This window comes from Tauraco erythrolophus, chromosome 6 (assembly GCF_009769465.1).
Source record: "Tauraco erythrolophus isolate bTauEry1 chromosome 6, bTauEry1.pri, whole genome shotgun sequence".
Taxonomy (NCBI): Eukaryota; Metazoa; Chordata; class Aves; order Musophagiformes; family Musophagidae; genus Tauraco; species Tauraco erythrolophus.
The window spans coordinates 3,634,828-3,654,911 of NC_141470.1; the positions used below are offsets into that span (position 1 = coordinate 3,634,828).

At 43.9% G+C, this 20,084-nt stretch overlaps 1 protein-coding gene across 2 annotated transcripts; it reads left to right on the plus strand.

Moving 5' to 3' along the window:
• Positions 1–4,547: 4,547 nt before the first annotated feature.
• On the plus strand, positions 4,548–19,212 carry API5 (apoptosis inhibitor 5). 2 transcript variants are annotated; one of them, XM_086613396.1, is made up of 14 exons: positions 4,548–4,656; positions 8,368–8,529; positions 9,475–9,568; positions 10,563–10,628; positions 10,993–11,144; positions 12,398–12,604; positions 13,142–13,246; positions 13,930–14,019; positions 14,582–14,763; positions 14,978–15,071; positions 15,745–15,801; positions 16,682–16,758; positions 16,901–17,037; positions 18,633–19,212. In XM_086613396.1, the coding sequence occupies exons 1-14, from the start codon at positions 4,588–4,590 to the stop codon at positions 18,710–18,712; spliced, it is 1,572 nt and encodes a 523-aa protein (XP_086469522.1). In that variant the 5' UTR covers positions 4,548–4,587; the 3' UTR covers positions 18,713–19,212. The 2 variants fall into 2 exon arrangements, with proteins under 2 accessions (XP_086469522.1, XP_086469523.1); XM_086613397.1 differs by lacking the exons at positions 4,548–4,656; positions 8,368–8,529 and adding an exon at positions 8,604–8,685.
• Positions 19,213–20,084: the final 872 nt, after the last annotated feature.

Consider the following 20,084-nt stretch of genomic DNA (forward strand, 5'->3'; position numbering starts at 1 on the left):
AACTCTTCAACAAAAGTAGAATAAACTCGGTATAAATCAGTCACCTGTCTCCTTTCCGTAGATGCTCCTTGAGCAGAACAATTTGTAGATGCTACATCCACTTCTAAGCCTTCTCGCCAAACCCCGTATTTCACAGTTGCATTTTTCCACCCTTGGAGACGTTTCCTCTCCGTTATCGCTGCGTGAATGTTCCACACAAACAAGAGAACCAAACCGACTCCGGCAAGGGCTGAGTTTTCCATCTTCGCACAACCTCGCCGGCGTGGAAAGGCACACGACGGCATTCCGGACGATCGTGCCAGTTGACAGTTACCACGCCGGGCACAAACGCTCCATCGGGGCTACGGCAGCTTCGGAACTACGGAACAGTAAAACGTTTTTGAGACAGCAAAGCTACACGGCATGGAAATCGTTCAATAAAGGCTCGGATTGTTCTGTCGGTGGGAACAGAGATCACTCCATGAGGCCCCGCGTCGGGAATCTGCGGGAACCGCGGCTGCATCCGCGGGGGCGGAGCGCTCCCTGCCGGCGCGCGGGAGGGATGCTGCGGGAAGCCTTCCCGGCAAGGAATTTTGCAGGAAAATCAGGTTACGCTGGAAGGAATCTGAAGGGGGAAAGCTGTGCAGGGCTGAAGGCAGCAGTCAGATGCTCATAACCACGCAAGATACCTTTAATGTGCGCCAGGGAAAGGCTTCGCGCCTCCGAACGTTTCCATGCGCTCGCTGTATTCCCCTGCGATATCCCGACACCGAATTTTTTCAGCTGGATGGGGGATAATTGGTACATCCCTTCATTTGTAAAGCTGAGCTCAAGCGTTAGTGGCTCAAGCGCAATTCTACCGAGCGAGAAACAGAAAATCAGAAGAATTCGGGACCAACTGCTCATCCAGCATAAACTGACAAACGGACTCTTATTACCCAGGGGAGATCCAGCCCACAAAAACCTCTCAGGTTTAGTACCTGAGGATCCATGTGATTAAACCACTGATCCAGTGTGACATCTTCATTAAATATGTCTTCTGCTGCTCTCATGCTCATGACAGAAGTCCGTTATCGCCCCTGTCTATGGCTCTGTCTGAAGTCCGTCCTTCACCGAAGACCAGGGCAGTGGTGGGACAGGAATAGCAATTTTTGCCTCTGAGGAGGATGATCCAAGGGCTGGAGCACCTATGGAGACAGGCTGAGAGAGTTGGGGCTGTTCAGCCTGGAGAAGAGAAGGCTCCGGGGTGACCTTATAGCAGCCTTCCAGTACCTAAAGGGGCTACAGGAAAGCTGGAGAGAGACTTTTTACAAGGGCGTGTAGTGATAGGACAAGGGGCAATGGCTTTAAACTGAAAGAGGGGAGATTTAGGTTAGATAAAGAAATTTTTCACTCTGAGAGTGGTGAGGTAGTGGAACAGGTTGCCCACAGAAGTTGTGGATGCTCCATCCCTGGAAGTGTTCAAGGCCAGGTTGGATGAGGCTTTGAGCAACCTGGTGTAGTGGAGGGTGTCCCTGCCCATGGCAGGGGGGTTGGAACTAGATGGTCTTTGAGGTCCCTTCCAACCCTAACCATTCTATCATTCTATGATTTCACAAGTAAATTATTCTTCCTCTGGAGAACCTGTTGAAAATTGTATGGAGATGTGCGATGATTCCAGTGCGCGTAGATCAGTGGGCCATGTACAGGAATAGAAGTCAAACGTTCATGATAAGACTTTGTTGTCAAATGAGTCTGTAACTTATCGTAGGGTTATCTCCACATGTGAGGAGATCCAGAAAGAAGAGAGGAAAATCCTGACTCATGGACAGATTAATCATATTTCATTAAACGACGAGGCTTGCACTGCAAAGGCTGTTGTCGTTATCAAATGTGCGTTTCAAGCTTTTGAGTTTCCAAAGATACATTTCCAAAAATATCCCAACTTTAACCAAGTTGGGGTTGGGTAATAACAAACCAAGAGATCCCTGACAAACTTAAAAAAATAATTTCAAACTTGTAACACTGGTGGCTCTTCATTCATATTAATGCCAAAGACTAATGGTGATTAATTTTAAATAGATTCATTATAAAAAAAATATTTCTTATATGAGTAAGGTGAAAACCAGAGACTGGAAGATGAAAATTGTTGTGAGGAGAAGAAAAAAAAAAAAACAACCAAAAACGAAGAGAAAAATGACGCAAAGCAACAAGAAAATAGGTGAGGGAAAAAAAAAAAACCAACAAACAAAAGACGACACATGGAAGATCAAAAGTCCAACAGTTGAGTTCACCTTCTTTCCCCACCACTCTCTGGCACCTCAGGTTCTTGTGTCCTTCCCGGAAGGCACGCAACCCCTCTCCCACCCACTTCCATCCATGCCTCCTTCTCTTTTTTCCTCCACTTTTTTCTCCATGGCTTTCATCATAAACGCCACGTATTTATCCGATTATCAATATTAGCTATGGAATGCGATCACAATTGAAGAGCTTGCTGCCGAGCAAACAGGCACGGAAAGGAGATAACGAGGTGTCTCCATCTGTGTAAACATCTTGAGGGGCTTAAAAAGCAATTAAATTCGTCTTTCCCCCTTTCTGGCCGAGCTGGAAAAGCCTCACCGTGGCATTGCTGGTATAGAGGATTACAAAGAGTTTTAAAATCTACATTCGGATGCGGCGCTGCCCGGAAGATGCTGGAAGGGAAGAGATTGACATCTCCTAACATCCGCCCGGCCGCCTGAGGAAGCTGGCCCTTCCTGGAAAACGAAAAGTTGGAGTAAGCTAGTCCATAAATATAAAAATATTTTTTTTTTTATATTTTTTCAGGTTGACGAGAGGGAAATCCTCTTCCATCTGGAGCGCCGGTGGAATCAGTGGGATGCTACAACATCATGAGATGAGGGGAAGATGCTGCGACAGCTTCTGCCACAATTTATGTTTAGATCTTCCAAGCCCACGGCGCGCGTGCTGTCTCCGCCGGCATCGGCGGCAGACACTTTGGTTTCTAAATGCTGGAATTAGGGAGCGTTTTTCCCCTGCAGGAAAAAAGAAAAGTCACCAAATCACGGGAAACCGTCCGCTTTTTGCACCGGGAGTTCTGACGTATGACAGACGCTTCCTGCACGTCGTTTGTGTTATTTGTGTATAAAAGAGAAAAAAAAAAAAAAGGTGTGGAAATGAGTAACGGGGCAAAGGGAGCAAGCAGGAAAATAAGGAGTTTGAAGAAAATCCAGGAAAAATAAAAAAAGCAAAAGCTGAAGGACACGGCACATCTCTGAGCAAACACACCCATCCCGTACGGCTCTCCCGGCGCCGGGAAAAGCTCGGCTCGAAGCAGAGAAAACCCGTCCTTCGGGAAGCTTTCTGCCACCGGGCGGCTGCAGGAGCAGCCGGGATCCGCGCTCCGGTTCCGAGAACCCGGAGCCGAGGGCCCCGTGGGAGCCAGCGCGCCCCTGTTTGCGTTGAACAGCCGTGTCATATCGCTGAGTGACGTGTCGTATCGCTGAGTGACGTGTCATGTCGCTGAGTGACGTGTCATATTGCTGAGTGACACGTGTCATGTCGCTGAGTGACGTGTCATATCGCTGAGTGACGTGTCATATTGCTGCGTGACACGTGTCATGTCGCTGTGACCGTGTCATATCGCTGAGTGACATGTAATATCGCTGAGTAACGTGTCGTATCGCTGAGTAACGTGTCGTATCGCTGAGTGATGTGTCATGTCGCCAAGTGACACGTGTCATATCGCTGAGTGACATGTCGTATCGCTGAGTGACGTGTAATATCGCTGAGTGACGTGTCATATTGCTGCGTGACACGTGTCATGTCGCTGTGACCGTGTCATATCGCTGAGTGACATGTAATATCGCTGAGTAACGTGTCGTATCGCTGAGTGATGTGTCATGTCGCCAAGTGACACGTGTCATATTGCTGAGTGACATGTCGTATCGCTGAGTGACGTGTAATATCTCTGAGTGACACGTGTCATATCGCTGAGTGATGTGTCATATCGTCAAGTGACATGTAATATCGCCGAGTGACACATGTCATATCGCTGAGTGACGTGTCATATCGCTGAGTGACATGTAATATCGCCGAGTGACACGTGTCATATCGCTGAGTGACGTGTCATGTCGCTGAGTGACGTGTCATATCACTGAGTGACACGTGTCATATCACTGAGTGACGTGTCATGTCACTGAGTGACATGTAATATCGCTGAGTGATGTGTAATATCGCTGAATGACGTGTCATATTGCTGAGTGACGTGTCAAATCGCTGAGTAACGTGTGATGCCGCTGTGACGTGTAACACCACCTAATGACGTGTAATGTCCCTGAGTGACGCGTGACACCGCGGAATGACGTGTGACGCCGCCGACGCCCCGCCGGTACACGACACACGCAGAGCGGCGCGCGCGCCGCGATCCCGCTCCGCTCCCCCGCCCCGCCGGCTCCGGCGCCAGCCGGCCGGGGGCGCTCGCGGGCTCTGGCACACGGCCGCTCTGGCACTTCCGCCTCGGTGGTGCTGACGCCGGCGGCGGCCCGAGCGGTAACGGCGGCCCGAGCGGCGGCGGCGGCAGCGGCGGCCTCGGTTGCAGCGGCGGTTCGGCCCGTTCCCCGCCGCGCCATGCCCACCGTGGAGGAGCTCTACCGCAACTACGGCATCCTGGCGGACGCCACCGAGACGGCGGGCCAGGTGCGGCGCGGCGCGGTGCGGCCTGCAAGGCCTCGCCAGGCCTCGGGCTGGAGTAGCGCGGCGGCCGTACCGCCGCGGGCTGAGCCGGGGCGAGCGGAGGACGAGCGGGATGGGACGGGATGGTGCCGAAGGGGTCTGCTCCCCCCGCCGGACAGCCGGGTGGCCCCCGGGGCTGTGCTCGGTGCCGGTTTCCTCACGGCGCGGAGCGGGGGAGGCAGGCGGGGCGGGGGGCGGTGAGCTCCGCGCCTGCGGTGCTGCAGCGGCGGCGGCTCCGGTCGCTTTCGCAGCAGCCTCGTCCTCCCGTGCTGCCGGCAGCTCTGCTTGGAAACGTCGCGGATGTTCACTGGTTCCCAGTCGGAGTGCCTTTTGCACGGGGGCGGGGAGCTTCACCGGGCGAATTCGGGCCTTGCCGAAGATACCGAGGGTCATCCAGGGCTGATCCAGCGCTTCCAGCCCCGGGGCGCTGCTGGCTGGGCCAAAAGGCTTCTTGGAGGAAGGCGAGGTCTGCTACGGCTGGATGACTGCCGGTAGCCCTCTGTAAGGCGGGAACAGAAGGTCCATCCTCATGGCTAAAGGAGATTTTTACCTGTTTGTTTATGCTGTTACCCAATTATTCCAGAAAAAGAGGATGACTTACCAATACAAAATATTGAAGTTACTTAAAACTAGTTTTTGGGTCGCATTAGGCTCTCGTTTTACTGAATGACCACCTGAAAAAGCAGCAGATACTTTTCCCCCCACCACGGTCATCATGTACATAAGTAGGAAAGTAGCTTTGCATAAACCAGCAGTGGATTTGAAACTGGATACTGCTGTGCAGGGTCGTTTGGGAAGTGTTTTAAGAGGACAAATAACATGGTGGTTGGTCGGGGGGGGGGGGGGGGGGGGGGGGAGATTTAAAAAGATTTTTGTTTTTAATTTGAATCCATTGGCTTTGCTGGTGTAGTTATGCCCTGAGAAACAAAGCATCCCTGTAGGCAGTCCAACAAAAAACGCAACTAAAACGCTCAGAACTGTGGGGAGAGATGCTCTTACTGTGCCATTTCACAAATACGTGGTGCATCATCGCTTTGACTATTATGGGTACCTCTTGGAAGGTAGGAATGGTCATCTTAGGTAGAACAAACTCCTGCATAGTTAAGAAATGCAGCCTGGGACCACTAGCAGATGGAAGAGCCTCTAAGAGTCGGTATAGATCAATGTTTCCTGATACATTCTCCGAGCTTTGCCTCTCTGCAGCTTGTGGGCTTACAGATTCAGCGTGTTTGTAATTTTTTTTATCTTGCTGGATTGTTCTCCAGCAAACTTTTCTGATGCTTTTTTTAACTGATTATATTTCTGGCATACAAACGTTCTGTGACAAAATGTTCCGTTACTTCATTAACCTTTGTGAAGGAGTTACCTCCTTTGAACCTGTCATTCCATAATCTTGTTTGATGCCTCCAATTTTTGCATTCCGAGAAGCCGTGAGTAATTGTTCATTATTCACCAGTTTTATCCCACTTACTGCTTTATTATCTCTTAACAACCTTATGAACGTGATCTCTCGCTTCAAAAAGTCTTAGTCACACTCTCTCAAAAAAGAAACTTTCAACACGAGGAGAAGAGCAAAGAGACAGCCAGAAAACATCAAGAGGAGTAACTTGAAAGTCTGGAAGTACTGAGCTTGTGAAAGAGTGTTTCAGTTAAGAGGGCTTGGGTGTGATGAGGCTACCTCATGAGTGCAAAGAAGGTGAGACCTTGAAAAAAAACTGTTGGGAAGCAGGATTGAAATAAAGAGGAAGACAAAGTTTTCTCCATAACACGTTGTGCAGCTTCTCACAGGGCATTGCAGAGTACGAATTGGTTCAAGAACTAATCTAGAGAAATTAATAGATGATTGGTCAATTGACAGTTATTAAAAATAAAGGTCCAGACACTGTCTCTGGCTCAGGGCATCCCTGTGTTACGGACTGGGAGGAAATGTGCAGAACCGAAGGGTCACGCTGCTTCAGGGGCCTACAGGAAAGCTGGAGAGGGGCTTTGGACAAGGGCGTGTAGTGACAGGACACAGAACAATGGCTTTAAACTGAAAGAGGGGAGATTTAGATTGGATATAAGGAAGAAATTCTTCCCTCTGAGGGTGGTGAGGCACTGGCACAGGTTGCCCAGAGAAGTTATGGCTGCCCCATCCCTGGAGTGTTCAAGGCCAGGTTGGATGAGGCTTTGAGCAACCTGGTGTAGTGGAGGGTGTCCCTGCCCATGGCAGGGGGGTTGGAACTAGATGATCTTTGAAGTCCCTTCCAACCCAAACCATTCCGTGATTCTGCAGTTGCTGCTGTTTTCTTGAGCATTCAGTGCTGCCAGGTACAGGGTGGAACAAACTCCTCCCTGAGCGGTGTTTTGCCTAAATAATTGGAGCAGTTAGCATGTAGCGACTCACATTCGTGGAACACAGTCTGCTGTGTGAATGCTTTTTTGAGATGTATTAAGTTCACATCTTTTGTTCCACAAAAAAAGTTCTTCTTGATGTGCAGCCGGAGAACCTGTGCCTAAAATAATGCGTGTTTCATCATTGGTTTGTGCTGGCTCATTCCTGCCTGTGCCGTGGAGTGCCCTGTGTCGCACAGTGCCAGAGCAAACCAGCTGGGGATCAGCTGAGAAGCAACTATTTCTTCTGTGGTTGTTGTTCTTCCAGACCAGTGTCCCAGTCCAGTTCAGAATCTGGCAACATGGAGTGCTGTCAGCAACATTGAATCATTGAATTCTATGATTCTAATTCCAGAATATCCCAGTTTAGAGGGAATTCCTGCAGCTACTTGTAATACAAGTTACTAATTTTGTAAATCAGTGTCTCTGTTTGCTACGGGTGAACTTTGAAGGGGAGAAGGGGTGATGATCTATTTGGCTGTGGGATATTGAGTGTAAACGAAGTGTCCTGAGCTGTCGGTGTTGCTGGTCAAAGCAGGATAAGTTGTCTAAAGCATTCTTTTCACAACCATGAGAAAAATTAACAAGAGAGGGTTCTGATTTCTGCTGGCATCCCAGTAGCACTGACTTTTACGTCACCAACACGTGGCTAACAACAACAGAGACTTCCTTTTATTCTAAAGTTTCAGTCCTGCAGGCACAAAACCTGAAACACCTGTGTGATGCTCATTAGAGCAGCTAAAGCGTATTCTCCTCTGTTGCCAAAGTGTTTATTTCTATATTTCAACTGGCGATTTCTTTTTTTTTTTTTTTTTTAAACTAGTGTCTGTTAACAAATCTTTTAAGAGCTGAGTCTTATGTCAGATTAACTGCTTGAACAGATGCCAAAGATGCTTCAGCACAACATACCTTAAAAACCATTTGTGGTCCATTCCAGTAGCCCAATTTTTGGGAGAGGTGACCTCTACTTAAGAGACAGTAAACGACCAGACAGAAGGCAGAAACTCCTTGAAGAAACGCCCAGGTTCAGTAAAAGTGATTGTGTCATTCCTTGAGTGTGCACTCATCGAATCACAAGTGGTGTGCGAGAGCCGAGCCGTGGGGCTGGCACAGTAAGCACTTGGGCAGAGGAAACAGAGTAAGGGTAAAAAACAGTCAATAGAAGCAAATTTTGCTAAATTGGCCCAGTCTAAGAGAGAAATTTATTTCTTCACCGAAGTGAATGGGTGAGAAAACACCTTTCTTTGTCTTGAGAATACCCCAAGGTTTTTCTCTTCATGTGTTCTGGTTTTCCTCTTTCAGCATAAGGATGCGTACCAAGCCATCTTGGACGGTGTGAAAGGAGGTGCCAAGGAGAAGAGACTGGCAGCCCAGTTTATTCCCAAGTTCTTCAAGCATTTTCCTGAGCTCGCCGACTCGGCTATCAATGCCCAGTTGGACCTCTGCGAGGATGAAGATGTATCTGTAAGAATAAGAACATTATAGCAAGTTGATTCATTGAATTTATATTTTGGGGTTTTTTTGTTTTTTTTTTTAATAGACTTTGTCTTTCAGGAGGGGAGGGTTGGTCTTTGGAAAACTTAGGTGTGTTTGTGCAATCGGAGAATTCATGGCACGATGGTATGGGAAGACACAGCAGTTTTGTTTTCTCTTTTTCACTCCCGTCGTTGGTCAAAGGAATAACTCTGTAGAAAGAAACTTAGATAGGGTTTATTTGAATATCTATTACGTTTTTTCCTTTCACAAAGCACTTTGTGGTAATTCATTCTAATAAATCCCGCTGGAGGCCAGAAAATTTAGTTTGCACCTGAGAACCATGGGGATGCAATTCTGCATGCATTATTCTTGCGGAAGTCTTGAGACGCGTAACGCTGCTTCTGTGGTTTGGGCAGAAGCTGTACCTTTGAAGCATCTTTGGGTATCAGATCTTGGAAGTTTTGGGGCAGATCATTCAGGGATTTTTGTCTGTGCTGGGAATAAAACCTAGAGTTTCTCTCAGCCATGTGCAGAACTGTAAAACTCTCTCTCCTGTTAGCAATTGAGACTCCATAATAATGCAGATTCCAGCCCTTTATTTTGTTTAGCAAATGAATACCTTTGTGAACAGAAGGGATGTTTGAATTTGGTTTTTCTCCAGTGCTGCTGAGATCCAAGAAAAATACATTATTTTCTTTATAAATACTTCATAATAGTTTCATAGCAAATAAGAAGTTTGAACTGCCATTAAAGCCTGAAATTTGAACATCACGTTCCGAACATCATACTTATGTTAAAAGAATATGTGGTCATTTCCTCAAATTTGGCTGATTTTTCTGCCAAACTGGTAGTTGAATTGCCTGGGTTTGCTTTTTTTTAGTAATTATTTTAAATTTTTTTGTTTTATTTCCACAATACTGACAATTTTGACAGATCCGGCGACAAGCGATCAAGGAATTGCCTCAGTTTGCCACTGGAGATAATCTTCCTCGGGTAGCAGACATACTGACCCAGCTTCTCCAGTCAGGTAGGAGACATTGGGAGTTTCCTGGCTGATCTCCTTGTGGCACACCTAGAAACGTGGGCAATTTTGTTCTGCAAAACATTTTCTGTTGATTGAGTCTTTCTCGGTGCCGTTCATGTCCTGCTTCTGCTCTTTTTACCCCCCTTCATATTCACCGTACAGTTATGCCACTGCTTCTGCTGAAAGGTAGATTGTCCTAATCTGAACTGAAAATCTTTCTTTAAAATATACCTTTTTTTTTTTTTCCATTCAAGTTCTCCAAAAGCATTTGTAGAAAAAGGGAGGGGGGAAAAAAAAAAATAAATCCCTCCAGTTATGGACTGCAACAAATTGCCTTTTGAAAAGAGTTACAGTTACTGGATTTCTAATCCAGGTACTCAGGGACTTTAAGAATCCCGAGGGCATTTTCTTCCACACAATGCATTTTTGGTGCAAAATTCAGAATTTAATATACAATATTTTTTTTAAATCTCAGTAAGTTACAGGGTGCTAAATATTAGATGTTCAAATTTATATTAAAAATACATTATTAGGTCTGTAGGCTTCTCAGAAGAGACTTTTTTAAAAAAAAAAATATTTCTCCATTTAGTTCAAGAGGAAAATTGTTTCTCCCTCCTAGAAATACTGTAGATTACTTAAGAATTTGAAAAGAAATCACTGTTTATTTGACCTTAATTTAGTAAATGTCAGCTTGTTTATTCAGCTGTTCCTTAAAACGATTAAATATCTTGACTGGTAACTTCCCTTCCAGTTTCCAGTCCTATCAAGTTTGTAATGTCAGAGTTTTGGCAGGGAGGCTAAAGGGACAAACAGCTTTTTGTTTTGCTTTGGGCTTTCAGAAACACAGCTTTCTACTTCCCCTGCCTAGTAGTCGTTAAAAATACAAGTTATGTTGTTTATGGTGAAATGCTGAGGGTAGAATATCTTGTTATGTGATAGCAGAAACCTGTCTTCGGTTTTTCAAGGATATGTGTATCCGTTTTTTTTCTCTCTTCAGATGATTCTGCAGAATTCAATCTGGTGAACAATGCTTTGCTCAGTATATTTAAGATGGACGCCAAAGGTAAAGGACACGTTTTTCTGTAAATGTCTTTTATTTATACTTCCCAGTTTCTAGTAGGATGAAAGCAGGACTCAATTTTATGTCTTCTGAGTACAATGCCAAAGTTAGAGATACACATTTTTTGGTTTTACAAACTATACTGACCTTTTCAGTAATTATTGATCTGAGTTATGCAGACCAATAAAAGAATGCAGATTCTTATGTCAAGATATGTGAAAATTGTGGTTTTTCGTAAAAGTTAATGTAGCAGTTATTTTAAAATGCGTCATGAAGTCTTATAGGAGGAAACTTCTTTCTTCTGCGTAGAAGTTTCAGCTCTTAATGTCTAAAATAATCTGTGTTACCTGATTTGTTCTCCATTCAGGGACTTTGGGAGGCTTATTCAGTCAAATTCTTCAGGGGGAGGATATTGTGAGAGAGAGAGCCATCAAGTTCCTCTCCACAAAACTGAAAACCCTGCCTGAGGAGGTGATGACAAAGGAGGTGGAGGAGTTCATATTGACTGAATCCAAGAAGGTGAGCGTCGTATTTCAGTGCAAACTTGAGTGTTATCAAACCATCCTTCTCACTGACATTGCTTTGGTCTATTTAAGCATTGTACAAGTGTGGTCTTCTAGTTATCCTGTTCTGCTACAATCCCAACTTTGCAGCATTTTTGTAGGAATCTTAGAATACCGCTAGGCTCTTTGGGAGATCCATCACCTCAGTGAACCATGCTCAGCGGAATTCAGATCAGATCTCTCGATGCTTTGTCCAGTTGAGTTTTGAAACCCCTAAGGATGAAGATTTCCCATGCTGTCTGGGCAATCATCTCCAATGTTTACAACATGATTTATTTTTCTTCTTTATCCCCTTGGAACCTCCCGTTTCAGTTTTGTATCATTGTCTCCTTTTCTACCCTGTCCACATCAGTAATGAACCTGGCTCCTACTCTTGGTGACTTGCTCTTAGTATTGGAAGATTAGTGTTAGGTCACCTCATCCTCTTATGACATTTTTCGTTTAGGCTGAAAAAGCCCAGTTTCCTTAGGTTCTCTTCACAGGTCATGTGCTCTAGACACTGACCACCATGTTGGCTGGGCTTTCTAAAGTTTATCAACACCTTCCTCCTACAGGAGGGCCCCACACGAGGTGCAGTATTCCAGATTTGGTGTATAGAGGGCATAGCAAAGGAGAATCCTCGATCCTTTCGCTTCCCTAAGTCTACTGGCTATGCTCTCGTCGCAGCGCAGGACATTGTTCATCACTCAGAGAATGCTGCTGACAATTAGGTTTAGCCTGCTGTCCCCCAGAACCCTCACAGTCTTTTCAGCAGAGCAGCGCCCCAGCCATTCAGTCCCCAACGTGTGCTGATGCAGGGAAGTTAGTTCATCCCAGGTGCAGGGTTTTGCATTTGTCTTGGAATTTCATGAAATTCCTGTGTATTCCCCAAGCTGAGAAAGATACAAAAAGTATGAAAACCATCAATAACGAGTGGATACTAGTTTAACATTTATTCTGCCTGAAGCATGCAATTTTGTCAGGCAAGAAATTTGTTCCTAAGGTTAGAACCTCAAGCAAAATGTTTCCTATGCACAACTTAAAGACAGTTACTTCAATTTGGAGGTGCATACAATTGTACTGCGTGTTTTCCTTTGTTCCTTTTAAATGACTGGAAGCTAAATTTGAATGCTCAATATTTGCATGCTTTACCTTTTCAAGTCAGAGAGGTTTGATGTGGGGGTTTGCAAATTACCACCCTAGAAATATGTTTTCTGATGTTCTATTAAGGTGCTGGAAGATGTGACGGGCGAGGAATTTGTTCTGTTCATGAAAATACTGTCTGGATTAAAAAGCTTACAGACAGTAAGTGGGAGGCAGCAACTCGTGGAGCTGGTAGCCGAACAAGCTGACCTGGAGCAAACATTCAATCCATCTGATCCAGACTGTGTGGACAGACTTCTGCAGTGTACTCGGCAGGCAGTGCCACTCTTCTCAGTATGTATTTATTTGCTTGGCACGAGGAGTCTTGGGGAAAGTTAGTGGCTGTAGCTTCCATTTGGTGTTCGCAGTGATTATGTTAGAACGACAGCCTATCAGTACTTTTCCACCTTCAGCTTCTAATGTATTTAAGTGTGGGAAGGCATCCATAAATTCTCCAAATACAATGAGCTTTCATGTTATTCTCTGCTCTTCAACATTTTCTTTCAAATTTAAGATCTCACAGTGAATCACGACAAGATTCTCATGTTGGGTTTCTACATGTATGAGTTTGGTTATTTCAGGTCTGCTGCCAGGCAATTGCAGCACGTAAAAGCCTGTTCCTGGGTTATGGGCCGTCTTTTCAGCCCCTGAGTTCAAATACCTGGAAGGGCCTCTGCATTTGAGGAGTCAGAGGGAGGTTTAATCTTTAATAAAGCTTGAAAGTATCGCTGTGTGGTAGGCCTTCGTAAGGGTGGCAGAGTGATGGGGGAAAAACGTTTAACTCCTCCAAACTCAAAGAGTAACCTGAATAATGTGCCATGTTTTTTGCAGAAGAACGTTCATTCCACAAAATTTGTTACTTATTTCTGTGAGCATGTTCTGCCAAACCTCAGTTCTTTGACGACTCCAGTGGAGGGTCTTGATATCCAGTTGGAGGTAAGCCAAAGCTAAAGTGTCTTGCAAATTGTAAGAAATAGGCATCTTAGACGAAAACAACTATTTTAAAAATTGCAGACTCCTTTCTTAACTAGTTTTCAGTTGGTGGCTTGGAGGAAAACTAGCAACACGAGTTAAAAATATTTGCTGTATTGAGGCATGACTGAGCATTGCCTTTTAAAGCATATGTTATTTGTCTCAAGCTTTTGAGGCAAGGCTAGAGTAAGCAGATCAGTGTAATCATTTTTATATTACTGTCAATTTTTTTTAAGCACATAGCATTTACAGAAATGACTGTTGCATGGCTTGTGCTAATTTAGCCTCCTAAGGGAGTGGCTTGATGTCTGTAATTTTGCTCACGATAATCAGTGTTAGATCTCTGTGAATCCCACTTTGAAGGTGAGCTGTGCTGCAGACTTGGGAGATGAAGTTTTGTTTCCTTGTTGACTAATGGTGCTTGTTGGGATTAGATACTCAAACCTTTGTTTGTCTGTCTGAGGACATGAAACACAGACTAGGCATGTTCCTCCTTGTATTCTTTCCTGATGTTTGGGAGGGGGTTGACTGTAATAGCTGACCTCTGCTGTGCCAGCCATAACAATGTGACAAGCGCTTTTAGGTGGAAAGTTAAGCCTTTGTACTTTTCAGTTAACACACAAAAACCTGGCTGTCCTTGTGTGTAGGTTTTGAAGCTTCTTGCTGAAATGAGTTCATTTTGTGGTGATATGGAAAAGCTTGAATCAAATTTGAAGAAGCTGTTTGATAAATTACTGGTAAGACTAATTCAATTTTTACTTATGTAAAACACTGTAAAAAAATTTTTTCGTCAAAACAAGTTATTTTTGTCTGTCAATCTATTTATCCTTTTCCTAAAGTGGCTATTTCAAAGATAGCTCTGTCCGTAATAAAACGTCAAACATCATTTCGCAATTCAAAGCCTTTGTAGATACAGAGAGCTGTTACCTGCATAATGTTTTTAATCCAGTAAACCCATGTGGTTTTGTTCTTTTTAACTTGTGTAGTCATGAGAGACTCACGTTGATATCATTAAAGGCTATTTCTGCACTGACAATTTAAGGAAATTCAGTGCTGTTTCAGAAGCACCGGTGCAGTACGTTGTTGCTTCCTGTAGTAGCAGTGCTCTGAGTCAAAGGGGCCAAGTCAAGGAAGTGTAGGCAAACTGCCTGCACCAGGACTTCATGCAGCACTTCCTCACGTTGGGGAATACTTCTGAAACTGTCCACATAAATAAACCCTCCGGTTCAAATACTAGAAAAGAACAGTCAGTCTGCATAAATGTGTCTCATGCGCTGTTTTTTCCTTTCTGTTCCTTAGGAGTATATGCCCCTTCCTCCAGAGGAAGCAGAGAACGGGGAGAACGCTGGCAACGAAGAGCCCAAGTTGCAGTTCAGTTACGTGGAGTGTTTGCTGTACAGCTTCCATCAGCTGGGGCGTAAACTTCCCGACTTCCTCACAGCCAAGCTGAACGCCGAGAAATTGAAAGACTTCAAAATCAGGTAATCATGTAGAGGCAAGTGTTAGAGCTCTGTTAGAAAGTGTGAATTATTGTTGTCTGGACGCTAAAGAAGCACAAAGCAGACTGATAGAAGGCTTATTTTGAGCATTGTTCCTAAAGAGGAAAAAAAAATGAATTACAGCTTCCCTTTGCTTATGCTTTTATTTTACGGAAACATGTAAAATTTATTAATGGATTGCTTTTAAATTTTCTAGGCTCCAGTATTTTGCTCGAGGGTTGCAGGTGTATATTCGACAGCTTCGTCTAGCCCTTCAAGGAAAAACAGGAGAAGCCTTGAAAACAGAGGAGGTGAAGTATTGTTCAGGAATTCCGATTTTTTTTTTGAAACGAGCCTACCGAAATAACCAGTGGCACACGTTGGTGGGCTGCAGCCTGTTGGAAGCATGCAGAGAGATTAAGGAGATAATACTGCTCACATCTGTTGCAGCTGCATCTCACTGATGCTGCATTTTACAAGCTTAGGATCACAGACTCACAGAATGTCAGGGATTGGAAGAGGCCTCAAAGGATCATCTAGTCCAGTCCCCCTGCCGGAGCAGGACCACCTAGATCACATCACACAAGAACACGTCCAGGCGGGTTTGGGACATCTCCAGAGAAGGAGACTCCACAACCTCTCTAGATGATCTTTTAGTTCCTACTGTTTGCCGCTCTCTGCATCCACATGTATTTGGCTTAGCTGCGCTCTGTGGTTTGTTTTGAAGGGGAAGTTTTTATCTACTGGGGAGAGGGAATTCTAGTAGCAAATACACTGGACCATTTTAAAAGCAACTAGTGTGAAACTGCCAGAAGCCTAAGAATAGTTGTAATGAAAATGCAGAAGTGTAGACACCTCTCAGTATTATTGCTGCTACGAGGAGCAGCCAGTTTAACGTTACCAGCTTCACCAAATGCAGTTTGATGCGTGCATAACGTAAAGCTACTGGAAGAGGTGCTCAGTGGTGGTTTTTTTTTTTTACAGAACAAGATTAAAGTGGTTGCCTTGAAAATAACCAATAACATTAACGTTTTAATCAAGGTAAGTCCTCGCATTATGAAGGAGTAAATTCGCACGGTAGAGTAACCTGTGCAGAAAAAAGGAATAGATTTGATACAAGTAGTATGGTGTTATTAAGTTAGTCAGCATCAGCCAGCTCAGGATTGCTGCCTGCTTTACTGTTAACTTAACCTTTGCTGCTGCTGGGAGGGAGGGTTGAGGCCCTTTTTTTGCAGAACTGGTTGCCCAAAGGAGCAGCAGACCTTGCTTTAGGGAGTCTCTGGAATCTGGCCAAGCTTTAGTGTCATTTCACTTTCCTGCAATGGCAGGGAGGGGTAAGGAATAGTTTGAAGAGGTGCAAGGAGATGTAAAGGAGGGAGGAGGCAAAGCAAGCTGCTCTACAGAACCTTTTTCTCCAAAGAGTCTAGGAGAGATGGGCTGCAGAAAGAGACTTCCATCCAGAGCCCTTGAAACCATTTGATTTCTTCTAGCCACCTTTTCCTCTCTTCACTTCCCATCTCCCCCTCAGTCACCATGACAAACTGAAAACTTTGCTGCCAGTACTGAGAAGCCTTTTACTATCACAGGGTTATCAGATGTCCCCATGCAGGAGCCACTGTGGTTCATTGTAAGATGCTTGATGTGTGCAGGGGGAGAGAGAAAGCATATAATATCAGTATAAAACTGCCTTCTGTTCCTATAAATTTTTGTTTGAATTTCCTAGCAAAGTGTTTGGACTAAAGCTGCCAGATAAGGCAGTTAGCTACTGCTGCCTTCTCCCTCTGCCTTAGGACTTCCAAAAAGACTTTAAATAGTTGCAAAGTAACTGTTATTCTAGAGTCTCAGTTAGGTAGCTAAAATTTCGAAGTGCCATCAACATGAATTTAGCTGTAGAATAAACTGTCCGGTTTTGCCTCCATAGGATCTCTTCCACATTCCTCCTTCTTACAAAAGTACGGTTACACTGTCCTGGAAACCAGTACAGAAGGCAGATGCAAGGTAAGAGATTTAAAAAAAAAAAAAAAAACAGTGATGGTAATTTTTGCTGTTTACAAAATAAAGTTAATCTTTAGGGCTGAACTGCTACTCCTGTACTTGTCACCACAGGGGTGTAACGATCTGTTTTGTTTTCTTCTGTCAGCCAAAAAAGAGCAAGTGAAGACACCACCTCAGGGTCACCCCCAAAGAAAGCTTCTGCAGGACCAAAAAGGGATGCCAGGCAAATATATAATCCTCCCAGTGGAAAATACAGCAGTAACCTGGGGAGTTTTTCTTATGGTAAGTTAGGCAGCTTGGAAAAAAACTTTGCCTACTGCCAGCTGTGCCTTGGAGCGGGGGGAACAATCGAATTAAGCCAACTTACTGTCATGTTCTCGGAAGATCAGGTTGTACTGTCACCAATTTTTGTGTGTAATGGGCTCTTTCTGCCTGTTGATCTCTTACAATGTTTGAGTGTCACCGGCCTATAAACTACGTCATTTGCGAGTTAGTTTCAGCAGTGCTTCAGTATATAGAGTTAGTAATTGAACCATTGTGTTTCTATTATGACAAACAGCACTTGCTCCCCACATTTCCCATTGGACAGACCAGTTTCTGCAAGTGGCAGAGCTGGGCCACCTCCTGTCACACAGCTGGACCTGTGCCGACCTCCTGTTAGAGCCACTGCTGATGTCGCAGACCTGATCCAGAACTCCTGGGAGTTGCCAGTTTACTGTGGATACACACAGTTATGTCCTCGTGCTCCCAGTCAGAGTGATTCTGTCTCTCTGCAAGTTACATTTCTGGGCAAAACAGGCAAGCAGTTGCAGACTGGATGAATAGACCCAACAACTGCAGTGACCCGTTCTTGTCTTCACTGTAGGCCCCATTGGTGCCACCTCTGTCAACAGCCTGCCATAACAAATGATCACCATGCCCGTGGGTTGAAAAACTGATAAAAAACACTGTCTTATATATAAAACAAAGAGAAAAGATAAAATCTGCAAATTTCTTACTGCAGGCTTCAGGTGGTGCACCTGTGTCTTTTCAGATACGCTTGTAGTCCTGTGGTTCTAAAAATTAGGGAGTTTTCAACCAAAAACATTTTATTGTTTCTTGTCAGGGAGATGTTTAGGCCTCTGATCAGCTTTTGATTTCTGCACTCTTTAAAATAAGCACACAGTTCTCTTTGTAGATTAATACGACCTGTATTTTATGACAGTACATGAAGAGAAAGCAGGGAAGGGGAAGGAGAGCTTGATGTATTTTCAAACAAATCCAAAGAAACTTTATTGAAATGTTTTGTGGGTTTCTTGCTGTGATCGATTTGCCCTTATCAAAGGGAAAGGAAAAAATTCCTATAGTATGCAAATAGTTTGTGTGGTATCCATGTATGTCTAAGATTTTTAATTGGATATAGTTAAGATACAAGCCCAGCAAAAAAAACTTAAGTATGCTCTGGATTCCTTAAGGAGAAGGCATAGACTGACAAAGTTGTGGTTTTCCATCATTTTGTAAAATCACTAGGAGCAAGTCAGACAAACACTCTGAGATCAACATGGTGTTAGTGGACAGAGGATGAGCTAGGTAGCCTCGTGAAGTTCTTCACAAACCAGTTTTGGCCCAAATGTAGTTCCAAAATAATTGGGACAGTTATGTATCATAGTATTAGTATGCAGAGAGACTCCATTTCGTTTGGAGAGGCTGATTCTTCTCACCTCCTTTTAATTAGTGGGGTCTGTTGTCCTTCAGAGCACAGCTTGGAGATCACATGGCATATAAGCAGGTTTGGCCTCAGAGACTTTGTCAGCCTTCAGCACCTCCAGTTATTGCTCTTTAATTTTAATCTGTTTACAGCATAAAACCTGGATGAAAAGCTTTGATTTTCATTTCAGAGCAAAGAGGTGGTTTCCGGGGTGGACGAGGAAGAGGCTGGGGAGGACGTGGCAACCGTAGCCGAGGAAGAATCTACTGAGTAGACCACTAAATCTGAAGGGCTGAAGTTGAAAGTGCTACTCAGCAAGTGTGTTTGGAGTCTTGTTTCCTTCGAGGACTGCCTTCCACTGAGACTGACTTAAATGTTCTTTCTACCTTTGTATGTATGATCTACTTTTCTAACGGGACTACAACTTGTCCATAGTGAAACTACAACTGTATTTTTGGATGCTTACAGTCGGCAGTTTTGGGTTCTTATTTTTGAAGTGTCTTCAGGATTTATTCAAAATTGGAAAAGAGCATAGATGTTTTATCCAAAGCTACACCTTGGCAGTTTGTATATTAACCTAAAAATCAGCTACTGCATAACTGAGACTATAATAAATGAGTTTGTGTGTTAAGTAATGGACAGGAAAGGCATGACAGCAGAAATACACGTCAGATGAGCTTAGCAGCTGCAGTAATCCTTTCTTCATCCGTAGCCACATTTTGCAATATGTGGAGAAGAGTACCATTGTTAAATTTGCTTTGATTTCCTTTTTTTAATGGAACTGAATGAGACACACGCTGTTTTTTTTAAAGTTTGCAATACGGATTGAAATTTATTTTGCTCGTAGCATGAAGCAGTCCTTTTACTTAGAGATGTGGAGAACGTGGTGGTTTTTGGTTTGCACATCTTAACTCTTCTCCGTGCATTGTAACGCAAACGTGATGTTTTTGCAAATTGATTTTTAATGTTTAATATGAATATGTGCATATAGTTATGCCGTGAAATTTCAGTAAACAACCAGGAAAAACAATAAATGACTAGAATTATTCCAGGAATGGGTAAAGAGTGATGCAGTGATTAAGCTTCTTAGGCTGGGACCGGACCGGAGCAGCACCTGGCTCTTTTCTATGTTTTGCAGATTTCTGGATTAGTTGGCACTTGAGGGTTGGATTTTTGGTTTGTGGGCTTTTTCTTAATTTTTTTTACCAATACAGTTGCATTTAAAAATATATAAATAAAATTGTATTTTGGGTAACATTGAAAAATTCCAGCTATGTAGTTCAATTCAGGTGGAAAAGTTAACAATTCCATGCTATTTTTTTTCCATAGCAACTTGGGATTCTTATTTACTGGTGTACACCCAGAAAATACAATGTAAGAGCACAATGCTTTCTTTTTTTTTTTTTTTTTTTTATTCTCACCACTCAAAATTTTTACTTCTCAGGTCATTCAACATTGTAAAGGAATTATCAGATAGTAAAAAGAAGTTGAGACAGAGGAAAAGAATTTTAATAAGTGTTCCAGGGCGTGTTGATGTAAAATAGCTTAGGCTTTAGAAGAATGAAAATTATTTCTTACCCTCCTGTTTTCGTCCAGCCATTCGATATCCACAAACAAATGCCTGAAAGTGATGTCTCCCCAC

Bases quoted from the DNA above. Each gene is read 5' to 3' on its own strand.
- API5 (XM_086613396.1), top strand. From the start codon at position 4,588: ATGCCCACCGTGGAGGAGCTCTACCGCAACTACGGCATCCTGGCGGAC. The intron at 11,145-12,397 runs GTGAGCGTCGTA...TGTTCTATTAAG, and splicing joins TATTGACTGAATCCAAGAAG to GTGCTGGAAGATGTGACGGG. The intron at 15,802-16,681 runs GTAAGTCCTCGC...TTGCCTCCATAG, and splicing joins ACATTAACGTTTTAATCAAG to GATCTCTTCCACATTCCTCC.